The sequence below is a fragment of the Malurus melanocephalus genome, unplaced genomic scaffold (assembly GCF_030028575.1).
Source record: "Malurus melanocephalus ecotype Western Australia unplaced genomic scaffold, MMel_1.1 scaffold_107, whole genome shotgun sequence".
NCBI classification, from domain to species: domain Eukaryota; kingdom Metazoa; phylum Chordata; class Aves; order Passeriformes; family Maluridae; genus Malurus; species Malurus melanocephalus.
This window is the reverse complement of record NW_026623339.1, coordinates 2,249,881-2,260,406: the sequence shown is the minus strand read 5'-3', so window position 1 is coordinate 2,260,406 and position 10,526 is coordinate 2,249,881. Positions and strand designations below refer to the sequence as shown.

Here is a 10,526-nt window from a genome sequence, read left to right as displayed (position 1 = left end):
TGGCTTCAGGTTGGAAAAAGGGAGATTTGGGTGGGATATTGGGAAGGAATTCCTGGCTCTGAAGGTGATGATGGACAGGGCTGGAATTGCCAGAGCAGCTGTGGCTGCCCCTGGATCCATGGCAGTGTCCRAGGCCAGGCTGGACATTGGGGCTGGGAGCAGCTGGRAYAGCAGGAGGTGTCCCTGCCCATGGAATCAAGAAAGTKTAARTCCCTCCCCACCCGAAMCATTCCATGAWTCTGTGATCCTGCCCCATGCCAGWCTGGGTGAGGGAGACCAGGATTTCCCTGGGATTTGTTTTTTTTCCCCTCTCTGCTTCCAGGAAAGGCTCCTGGCCGGGAGTGAGCAGGACATTGATTTGCACTGCTGCTGATCAGATTTATTGATAATTCAGTGTCCAGATATTCCCAGTGCAGCATTTCCACAACAAACCTATCACCTCTCCCCATGGATTATGGGATCATTGGGTTGGGTTTGCTCCTGCAGAATTCTGAGCTTCCCAGCTCTGGAATCAACACTGATGGGAGCACCTGGACAGGGACAAATCCCCTTCCCATCAGTGACAGCGGAAAGGGAGAGGGGGAAATGTGGAGCAGGGAAAAAACAGGATGGGACACCCCAAATGGTGTCACAGATCCCAGTTCCAGCAGGATCCCTGCAGCCTTTAGGATTTCCCAGCTCTCCCACCAACCCTCCCTGGTGTTCCCTGTCTGCAGGAAGCTGGGGGATGGGCTGTTCCTGCAGTGCTGTAAGGAGGTGGCYGAGCTGTACCCCAAGATCAAGTTTGACACCATGATCATCGACAACTGCTGCATGCAGGTGAGCCACACCCTGGGCCACACCCCTGGTACCTTCCCAGCCTTCCACTGCCRCTCTCTGAGGAGCTGGAACCTCCAAAGTGGGGCCCAGGGTTGTCCCTCCCAGCATTCCCAACTGGAATGCTCCCAATTGGAGCTCTCAGTTCTCCCCCTGGGCAGTTTTGGGTGGTTTGGTCATGGTGGGTTCTGCTGCTCACCTGGGTTGGTGACTGGGTTCCTGCAGCCTCAGTGGTGCTGGGCGTGTTTGTATCCCTAAAAACTGCCCTTTATATCCCTAAAAACTGTCCATCATATCCCTAAAACCTTCCCATTATATCCCTAAAAACTGCCCATCATATCTCTAAAACCTCCCCGTTACATCCCAAAAAACTGCTGTTCATATGCCTAAAAACTGCCCTTTATATCCCTAAAACTGCCCTTCATATTCCTGAAGCTTCCATATCCCTAAAAACTGCCCTTCATCTCCCTAAAAACTCATCTTCATGTTCCTAAAAACTGCCCTTGATGTCCCTAAAAACTGACTCCATATCCCTAAAAACTGTTTTTTGTATCCCTAAAACCTCCATATCCCCCAAAACTGCCCTTCATATCCCTGAAAACTGCTTTTTATACCCTAAAAGCCCCATATCCTTAAAAACTGCCCATGTCCCTAAAAACTCCATATCCCTAAAAACTGCCCTTGATATCCTTTAAAACTCATCTTCATATCCCTAAAAACTGCCCTTCATATCCTGAAAAACCCCTCATATCCCTAAAACTCCCCTTGATATCCCTAAAAGCTGCCCTAATCCCTTCACTGCCGCTCCAGGCAGTTCTGCTGAGAATCCTGGAATGATTTGGGTTGGTGTTCCCATTCCTGTTCCCATTCCCATCCCAGTTGGTGCAAAATCCCTACCAGTTTGATGTCCTGGTGATGCCCAACCTCTACGGGAACATCGTGGACAATTTGGCCGCGGGGCTGGTGGGCGGCGCGGGCGTCGTGCCTGGTGAGAGCTACAGCGCTGAGTACGCCGTGTTTGAGCTGGTGAGCAGGGGGGGATCCCAGTGGGATTCCTGGGGGGAATTCCCATGAATTGTGGGGTGGGATGATCCCATCACTGTGTGTCCCACAGGGAGCCCGGCACCCCTTCGCCCAGGCTGTGGGCAGGAACATCGCCAACCCCACGGCCATGCTGCTCTCGGCCTCCAACATGCTGCGGCACCTCAAGTGAGTGCTGGGCTCAYGGGGGGTTTTGRRGGKTCTGGGGGCTTCYCAGGGGCTCATCTCCCCCTKCTCCCTCTTTTCCAGCCTGGAATAYCACTCCAACCTGATYGCAGATGCGGTGAAGAAGGTGATCAAAGGTGGAAAAGTGAGTGCGGGGCACTGGGTAGGGCTGGTGTTGCTGGTGTCGCGTCCTCGGCGAGGCTCCGGCTCCTCTCTTCTTTCCAGCKGGAATTCTGGCTCCTGTTTTCCTTCCAGCTGGAATTTTGCCTCTTCTTCTCTAACTGGAATCCTGGGCCCACAGCTGCGTCCCACCCCTGTGCTTGCCCCTGTGGTCATGTCCTGGCAAGGGAGGGACTCTGGCAGGGCTGGGGGACCCTCCATGGCCCCATCCCCACCCCAAGTCCCAGCAGGGCTCTCAAGGACCTCTCCACAGCCCCATTCCCACCCCAGATCCTGGCAGGACATTTAGGGGACCCCACCCATGGCTCTATTCCCACCTGGATCTTGGCAGGGCTCTCGAGGGTCGCCGTTCTCTCTCTCTCTCCTGTCCTCTCCCTCTCAGAGCCAGTTCCCTCCGTTCACCACCACATTTCTCCCGTTTCTCCCCCTCCCTGTGTTGGATTTGCAGGTCCGGACTCGGGACTTGGGCGGTTACTCCACCACTTCTGACTTCGTCAAGTCCGTCATTGACAACCTGCACCCCCACTACGGGGCTTAGGACCCCCAGCAGCTTCCCTGCAGCCCCTCCCCACAGCCCCTCCCTGCCCTTCATCACCCCACAGGGAGGAGGGTGGCCCAGTAACCCCAGCAATCCATTTACCCCCACCCCAGTCCCCCAGCAGGGATTGCTCCATGGAGGCGGCCAGTGCGGATTTTGGGATTTGCTGGGATGAYTTGGGGGGCGATGGGGCAGTGCCCCAAATTCATAGGCAGCTTTTAAGGACATTGGGACCAGCATGGCTCTGGGACCCCCCTTCCCACGGGATCCCCGTGACCATGGGACCCCCATTCCCATGGGATCCCTGTGACTGGGACCAGTGTGGTTGTGGGACCATCATGACTGTGGGATCTCCATTCCCATGGGATCCTTTCAGCTGTGGGACCCCCATTTCTATGGGACCAGTGTGACTGTGGGATCCCAGTGACCATGGGACCCCCTTTCCTGAGGGACCCATCCCATAAAGCTTGTAGCAATAAACAAAGTGATGTCCCCTACCCTCCCCCTCCCCTTGGCAGCTGCTGGCACAGGGTCCCCACACGGGGACAATTCCRGGCATGGAGTGGCCTCGGAACCTTCTGGACCTGGGACAGGGTGGGGAGCTGCACTGTGTGCCCCCAGTCCATGGAGTTGGGGGTTCCCAGGGCTCTGGGATGTGATCCTCGGTACCAGGCCTGATGCCACCCCGGGGCTCTGGTGCCATCCTGGGGCTGTGGGGCCGTGTCATCGTGTCGTGCTCTGTATTCCTGCTTTACTAATAAAGGGTCCAACGCTTGCCCTGGCCTGGGGGGAATCTCACAGCTTTGGGGTGCTGGGAGGGGCTGCTCTAACCTGGGGGGATGCAGTGCTGTAACCAGAGCCTGAACTGGACTTTGGGGTGCCCCTGAGCTGGTGTGGGGCAGGGGGGGGGGGCCATCAGTCCCCCCCGAGGGACAGGGACATTCTGGGGAGTGCCAAGGGCTCAGAGGAGCCCGATCCCACAGTGCCACAGCCCAGCCTGGAGCCACCACTGTCCTTGGGGTCCTGTCCCTTGTCCCTAACCTCCCCTCTCCTTGCAGGTGCGCACGGCGGACATGGGGGGCTATTCCACCTCCGAGGATTTCACCCARGCCGTGATAAATTCCCTGGAGGCGTAGTGTCCCTCACCCCCTGTGACTCCAATAAACGTGGCCTCAGGCCTGATGGTGGTGCCATCGTGTCCCTAGGGCTGCTGGTGACAGGGTGACCCCTGTGGGGACAGCCTGGACACCCCCAGCCACGGAGCAGGACAGGAGGGATCAGCAACAACCTCAGCCCTTTATTGGGGTTTGGGCACCCCGAATGGGTCCTGTCCCCCTGCATTGCAGAGCCAGGGGCGACACAGCCTGGGGACACCCCCGAGCAGCCCGAGGTCCCCAGGGAAGGGGACATGGGGTTGGAAGTTCCGCTGCGTAAGGCACAGTCCAGGGGCTGCTGGTGGCCAAAGGGACTCACCCAGGCCCCGAGGGGCTGTGCCACGTTCCAAGTGGCCTCTGTGCCACAAGCCACAGCCAGGGACACCGCGGGGAACAGGTGAGTGGCCGCTCCCTGCTCCTGTCTGTCCGTCAGTCTGTCAGTCCGAGTGCCGGAGCTCCCGCTCCAGCCCTGCTCTCTAATCCGAGTCCTGAGCCACTGCCTTCTTCTTCTTCTTCTTTTTCTTCTTCTTCTCTTCCTCCTCCTCCTCCTGCTCAGGCTCCACCACAACTTTCCTTTTCTTCTTGGGCAARGGCTCTTCTTCCTCCTCCTCCTCTTCCACCCCATTCTCCTCAGGCTCTGGCTCCGTTTCTGGCTCTGCTTCTGATTCCTCCGGCTGCTGCTGCTTCTTCTTTTTCTTCTTCTTCTTCTTGGCCCCCACGTCGTTCTCCTGTGGGGAGCCCTGGGATCAGCTCTGCCCTCCCATCCTGGCATCTGGAGGATCCAGAACAAAGCCAGACCCCCTAAAAATCCCCCAGCAKGGTCTGGCCCCCATCCCCCCCTCACCTCCATCTCAGAGACTACTGAGTTTTCTGCCGTCTCCTCAGCAGCCGCTGCCAGGGCCTCCAGCCGCCGCTTCTCCCGCTTCTTCCTCTTCTTCTCCTTTTTCTCCTGCCTCCTCTTCACCTCAGCCACCACCTCGTTGGCCTGGGGGGACACACATGGGGACATGAGTGTGGGGAAGGGTCTCAGGGTCTGTCCCCACCCCTGGCACCGGTCGGATCAGACTCATTAAATCAGTCTTTTGCCTCCACAGTGGGTCAGGATGGCACAGTGACATCACCTCCGACACAGGCCCTCACCATCATCTTCAGCATCTCCACTGCCATCCTCCACTATCCCACCATCTCACCATTATCTTTGTCAGACCTTCACCATTATATTCAGCACCTCCACCACCCTCACAGCCCTCATCACCTCACTCACCATCTCCATTCCCAAGTACCTCAGGGTACCACTGCCATCTTCATCTCCCCCAAGATCTCACCTCCTTTATCACCTGAACACTTCCATTGTTCCCATCTCTCTCAGCATCTCACCTCCATCACCTTCTTCACCTTTCCAACACCTCACCACCACTGCCATCTTCACATGCCCCAAGACCTCACCCTCACCTCCATCCCTCCATTTCTCACATTCACTGCTCTTCTTCATCCCTGAGCATCCCCACMTCTTCTTCCTCCTTACCTCCACCACGGCCTCCTTCATCACCTCCAGGTTCTTGCGRGGTGGCTCCCCAGTCTCGTAGAAGGCCAAGCGCTCCTCCACCTGCTCCCGCAGCTTGTCCCCAAACACGCTGGTGGGGACCTCTGTGGGGAGGGGACAAAGGGGGCTCAGCACTCACCCTGCACCCCCCAAACCCTCCCGAGYCCCCCCGTGCTCTGCTCAGCCCAGAGGTGTCACCATTCACACGRGGTGAAATGCTGTTGACGAAAAATATTCCCATCACGGCAGAGCAGCCCTGAACCCCACCTGAACACCCTCCCCATGGCCATCCGAGCAGCAGGGATAGTGCTCCCGCAGGGTCTGTGTCACCCCAGTGCTACCCCTGAGCAGCAGGGACTGCACCGGGTGACAGTGCCCACCCTGGCCGGATCTGTGTCACCCAGTGCCACCCGTGAGCAGCAGGGACTGCACCAGGTGTCAGTGCCCACCCTGGCACCCCCCCCCCGAGCATCAGGGACTGCACTGGGTGACAGTGCCCACCCTGGCAGGGTCTGTGTCACCCAGTGCCACCCTTGAGCAGCAGGGACTGCACCAGGTGGCAGTGCCCACCCTGGCCGGATCTGTGCCCCCCGGGTACCCCCCGTGCCCACCTGAGAAGCAGTCGATGCGCGAGGCGATGGTGCACTTGTTGGCCAGGTACCGCGAGATCCGCCCCTTGTTCTTGGCGGCCGCGCGCCCGATGAAGGTGGAGTGGAAGATGAGGCCGTACTTGGGGGTGTTCCCCCGCGTTTTCAGCGCCCTGTGAGGGGCCAGGGGTGGTCAGGACCCCTGAATGCATCCCCCACCCACCCATGGGACAGACCCTCCCCACCCCGCTGCGCTCCGGGGGTCGCTCAGAGCAGGGCCGGCCGCTCACCCCCGCCGAGRGCCCGGCGTGTCACGGCCGCAGCCCCGCGCCCGCCATCACCGCGACCCACGGCGGTACCTGAACAGCGCCTTCTCGGCGCCCAGGATCTGCACCGTGGACGCCGGGTACTTGGCCAGGTTGGTCAGGCTGCCAGCGTGTGAGATGAGGCGAGCACCCACCTAGGGGGACAGCACAGGGAGGGGGTTACATTCTCTGCATTCTCTATGGAGCCCCCCAGGGCACACAGAGCCCCCCCAGGCCGGGGATCAGCAGTGGAAGTGTCAGCAGCACAACTCAGTGGATTGACAGATTCACTCTGACATCATCTCCGCGGCTGGGGAGGGGACAGGGGGACWGCAGGGACACTCACCACCTCCCCGATGAGGGCTGACAGGCTGGGAGCCACCTGGCTCATCTTGGAGCGCAGGTACTCCTGCAGCCCCTTGCGGTACTCGGACAGCGAGATGACCCGGCGYGAGAAGCTCTCGATGTTGATGAGGTCCAGCGGGGAGATGTCCATCCCTGGGGGGAGCACGGGATGAGTGATAGCACTGACCACATGGCCAGGCCCCCCTTGAGCCCCTCAGAGCCCCGCTCACCCATGGAGGAGCGTGARGCCTCCAGGATGGCCTGGGCCTTGGCGCTGTCCATGACAATCTCCTCCAGCCCCTCCAGGCTCTCCTCGCTCAGCTCGCGGCGGTTCCCGATGAATTTGGCCACCCGGCAGTACATGGAGTTGTCGGGGATGATCTTGATCAGCTCGGGGAAGTGGTACCCGTACCACTCGCTGTGGGGACAGGGACAGGGTCAGTGGGGTCACCTTGCCCCTGCACAGCTGTATCCTCACTGTGAGCCCCTCACTGTGCCTTCATTGCCCAGCACCCCCTCAGGCCACCCCACCACAGTCCCAAGTGTCCCCCCAGGTCCACGCCACGGCYCCATGGCCTGGCCAAAGGCCCCCGGGGTGCTGCTGTCCCTCCCCGGTCTGTACAGGCGGCCGGAGCAGCAGCTGCCTGTGGTAAGCATGGGGAGGAGGAACCCCCAAACCCTTCAAAYCCCCCAAATGTGTCCCCACTGACCGGACACGCATGGAGAAGGTGTTGATGTCCTTGTCCAGCTGGTCCAGCAGGCTGATGGACTGGATGATCATGTTGTCCACCCKGTGCACGTTGAACTTCACCTTGGCCCGGGAGTAGCTGTGGCCGAGCCCCAGCTGGGCCTTGGCCGCTGACTGCGCCGTGAGGCCTCGGACCAGAGCAGGGAAATGCAAACGGATCCCTGCGGGGACACAAGGGACACCAGGGACACGAGGTCACCMTTTGGGAACTGAGCTCTCAATGTGCACGGACTGAAGTGGCACCACAAGGGAACAAAGATGGTTACACTGAATAGTGAGGGAGCACCGTGCAAGGACAGCGGTGCCACCACGTGGGCACTGAACTGCRCACATGGGGACTGAGGTGACACCACACAAGAACAGAAATGTCCCCATCCCAGAATTCAACCATTACCACGTAAAATCTGTCCCCACGTGGGCATTAAGATGCCATTTCTGGCAGCTCCAGCTCGATCCCAGGGACACCCCCCAACAATGCCCATCAAGGCAGTGGGTCCCCCCSACTCCTGACCCCTCCCAATGGAATCCCAGCCACATCAGGACCCCACCGAAGTGTCCCTTGTCCCCACTCACCACGCATAAGCTCAGCCACGACGCCCCCGGTCTGGCATTGGACCCCCAACTCCTCCAGCACGGCCGCGCCCATCTTGGCATCGCCCACCCCCAGCACCACCTTCTTCCTCTTGGGGGGCAGCGCCGTGTCCAGCATCAGCCGCAGATCCTCGTGCAGGACTCCTGCGGGACAAAGGGGGGGTCAGAGGGGCCCGGGAATCACCGTGGGAGGGGGTTCCGGTGTCCCCGGCCCCACACTCACCCTCGGACACGGCGTTCATGTTCTCCAGCGCGCTCTGCGCAGAGCGGAACGGCGAGAACGCCACGAGYTTCACCATATTGTGGAACTTTCCCACCGTGAGAACGCTCTCCTCCACCTGCGGGGGGAACGGGGCSGAACGGGGGGCTCCGGTCACAGCCGGGCACGGGGAACGACCCCTGGCAGCGGAACCAGGGTGCGACCCCTCCCGGCACCCCCAGGGCTCCCCCCCGGTTCCCTCCCACCCAGTCCCCTTCTCCGTTCTCCTCCCCACATCTCACCGGTCCCCGTTCCCAGCCTTCCCCCACCCCGTTCCTCCCAATTCCCGCTTTCTCAGCTCCCCTCCTCCCGTTCCCGGTCCGTTACCTGCGGCAGGAGAAGCCCGATCTCCTCCACCTCTCGCACGGCGAACAGCGCGTACCCGGCCGCATGTTCGAACAGCACGTGCAGCAGCACCTGCGGCACCGAGAGCTCCGCTCACCGAGGGCAGCACCGGGGCCGCGCTCCCGCCCATCCCCGCGCCCGCCGCCCCACCGGAGCGCCCGATCCGGCTCCATGAGGCTCCCCCGGCCTCCCGCAGATCCCGGCCCGTCCCGATGCGCTCGGAGGGGGATCCCGAGCCATCYCCGCTCCCGATGGTGTCGGATGCGGCCCCGACCCCTCCCTCACTCACCATCGTCCTCCCGCCGCCGCCRCCAGCCGGAACTGACGCGCTGCCCCTCGGCGGAACTCCACCCCCTCCCTCCTCCACCAATCAGCGCCCGCGCCGCAGCGCTCTCCACCAATCATCGCGGGCTGCTCTCGACGCACCCGCCCCGCAGCCAATCAAGGAGAGGACGGGCTGGCCCCGCCTCCCTTCGTCGCGCCTGCCAATCAGAGCCGGGAAGGGGCGGCTTCTCCCGCCTTTTCCTGCGCGCCCGCCAATGGGAGCCGCGCSCGCGCGCCRGCCCCGCCCCTTCCCGCSCGGTTCGATGCGCGCGCGGCCGCACGTGGCGGGAGCCGCCACCCCAAATGTGCCCCCGGTGCCATCCCGGGACCCCCAAATGGCCCCGTGTCCCCTCCCGGGGCGCCCAGAGCCCCCTCGATTCCCTCACGGGACCCCCGGTGCCCTCCAAGTGTCCCCTTAGTCCCAGCCGGGACCCCTAAATGTCTCTCAGCGCTCTCGCCCTCGGTGCCATTCCAGGACCCCCAAATGTTCCCCCGGTTCCTGGGGTTCTCTGTGACCCCCGGGGTCTTCCCACTCCCCTCCTGGGACTCGCAGTGCCCCGCTCGGATCCTTCCTGTGACCCCTGGTCCCCTTCCGTGATCCCCCAGTGCTCCTCCATCCCCTCCTGAGACATTCGGGGACCCCTCCTGTGCCCCCCAATGCCCTCCAAGTCCCGTTCCGTGTCCCCCAGTGTCCCACTCGTACGCCCTTCGTGGCCCCTCAGTGCTCCCCACGGTCCCTCCATTGTCCCCAGCCCCTGTACCCAGTTCCAGGCGCAGGAAGCAGGTCCAGGGAAGTTTTATTGGATGGCAGGAGCACGGGGGGGCCGCAGCCCCGGCCCCACGGGGGTCCCGGGGGTGTCTGTAGTGTCCGAGAGCAGCGCGGGGGGCCCGGATCCCCCCGGGGGAAGCGGCTCCGGCTCCCACCCGCGAGTGGGGCCRGGATGGGGGGAAGCGGAGAGTCCCAAGGTGGGGAACAGCGGGGACAGGGGTCCCTCGGGGGCGGCTCAGGCGACGAAGTGCTGGCGGAGGTGCTGGAGCAGGTCGGGGGTGAGCAGCACCCGGTGGGCTTGGCCGTGGCCCGGAGCACACGGGATCGTCACCCGCCCGCACAGCGCCGGGCCCTGCGCCTGCTCCTGCTTTGCCTGCAGGGACAGTGGGACACTCAGAAGGGGACCCCCGGCCACCCCCACCCTCCTGGGGATGGAGGGTCCCCACCCCACCATGGTGTCCCCAAGGGGTCCCCCAGGGTGGCTGTTGTAGTTCATGGGTTGGGGCGGAATGAGGGTCCTCATGCACTGGATCCCTCGGGAATGGGGTCCCTCAGAACTGGGGGGCTTTTCAGGATCAGGGCATCCTTCAGGATTGGGGTCTGTCAGGACTGGGGGTCCCTCAGGATAGGGGATTCCATGGCAATTGTGGTCTATCAAGACTGGGAGACCCTCAGGAACAGGGTTCCTCAGGATCATGGTGTCCCTCAGGATTTGCATTCTTTAGGATTGTGATTCCTCAAAACTGGGGTCTTTCAGATTAGGGGGTTCCTTGGGATTGGGGTCCCTTGGGATCAGGGGTCCCTCAGGAATGGGAA

General features: G+C 61.7%; 3 protein-coding genes and 2 non-coding genes across 5 annotated transcripts in view; 1 reads left to right on the top strand and 4 right to left on the bottom strand.

The window, feature by feature from the left end:
- The window catches only part of IDH3B (isocitrate dehydrogenase (NAD(+)) 3 non-catalytic subunit beta), a gene marked incomplete at its 5' end in the record, with an annotated part of 5,198 nt that extends 2,446 nt beyond the window's left edge, over positions 1-2,752 (top strand). The window contains 5 exons of the mRNA XM_057369372.1: positions 487-819; positions 1,696-1,842; positions 1,931-2,025; positions 2,107-2,167; positions 2,651-2,752. Of these exons, the coding sequence (XP_057225355.1) occupies positions 487-819; positions 1,696-1,842; positions 1,931-2,025; positions 2,107-2,167; positions 2,651-2,740 (726 nt within the window). The remainder of the gene's footprint in view (positions 1-486; positions 820-1,695; positions 1,843-1,930; positions 2,026-2,106; positions 2,168-2,650) is intronic.
- A 983-nt stretch (positions 2,753-3,735) lies between these two features.
- NOP56 (NOP56 ribonucleoprotein) lies at positions 3,736-8,972 on the bottom strand. Its single transcript, XM_057369362.1, has 12 exons — positions 8,907-8,972; positions 8,600-8,689; positions 8,237-8,351; positions 7,996-8,157; positions 7,385-7,583; positions 6,905-7,092; positions 6,676-6,827; positions 6,384-6,484; positions 6,049-6,197; positions 5,420-5,541; positions 4,739-4,879; positions 3,736-4,622 (listed from the first exon to the last, which is right to left on the bottom strand). The coding sequence occupies exons 1-12, from the start codon at positions 8,907-8,909 to the stop codon at positions 4,371-4,373; spliced, it is 1,674 nt and encodes a 557-aa protein (XP_057225345.1). The 5' UTR covers positions 8,910-8,972; the 3' UTR covers positions 3,736-4,370.
- Positions 4,952-5,020, bottom strand: LOC130575471 (small nucleolar RNA SNORD57). Its single transcript, XR_008965566.1, has one exon. It is a non-coding gene; the product is annotated as a small nucleolar RNA SNORD57 (small nucleolar RNA).
- LOC130575472 (small nucleolar RNA SNORD56) lies at positions 5,614-5,686 on the bottom strand. Its single transcript, XR_008965567.1, has one exon. It is a non-coding gene; the product is annotated as a small nucleolar RNA SNORD56 (small nucleolar RNA).
- A 725-nt stretch (positions 8,973-9,697) lies between the features above and the next one.
- The window catches only part of DCTN1 (dynactin subunit 1), a 44,392-nt gene continuing 43,563 nt past the window's right edge, over positions 9,698-10,526 (bottom strand). Inside the window, exon 25 of the mRNA XM_057369370.1 lies at positions 9,698-10,429. Coding sequence (XP_057225353.1) covers positions 9,946-10,429 — 484 coding nt within the window. The 3' untranslated portion in view covers positions 9,698-9,945. The remainder of the gene's footprint in view (positions 10,430-10,526) is intronic.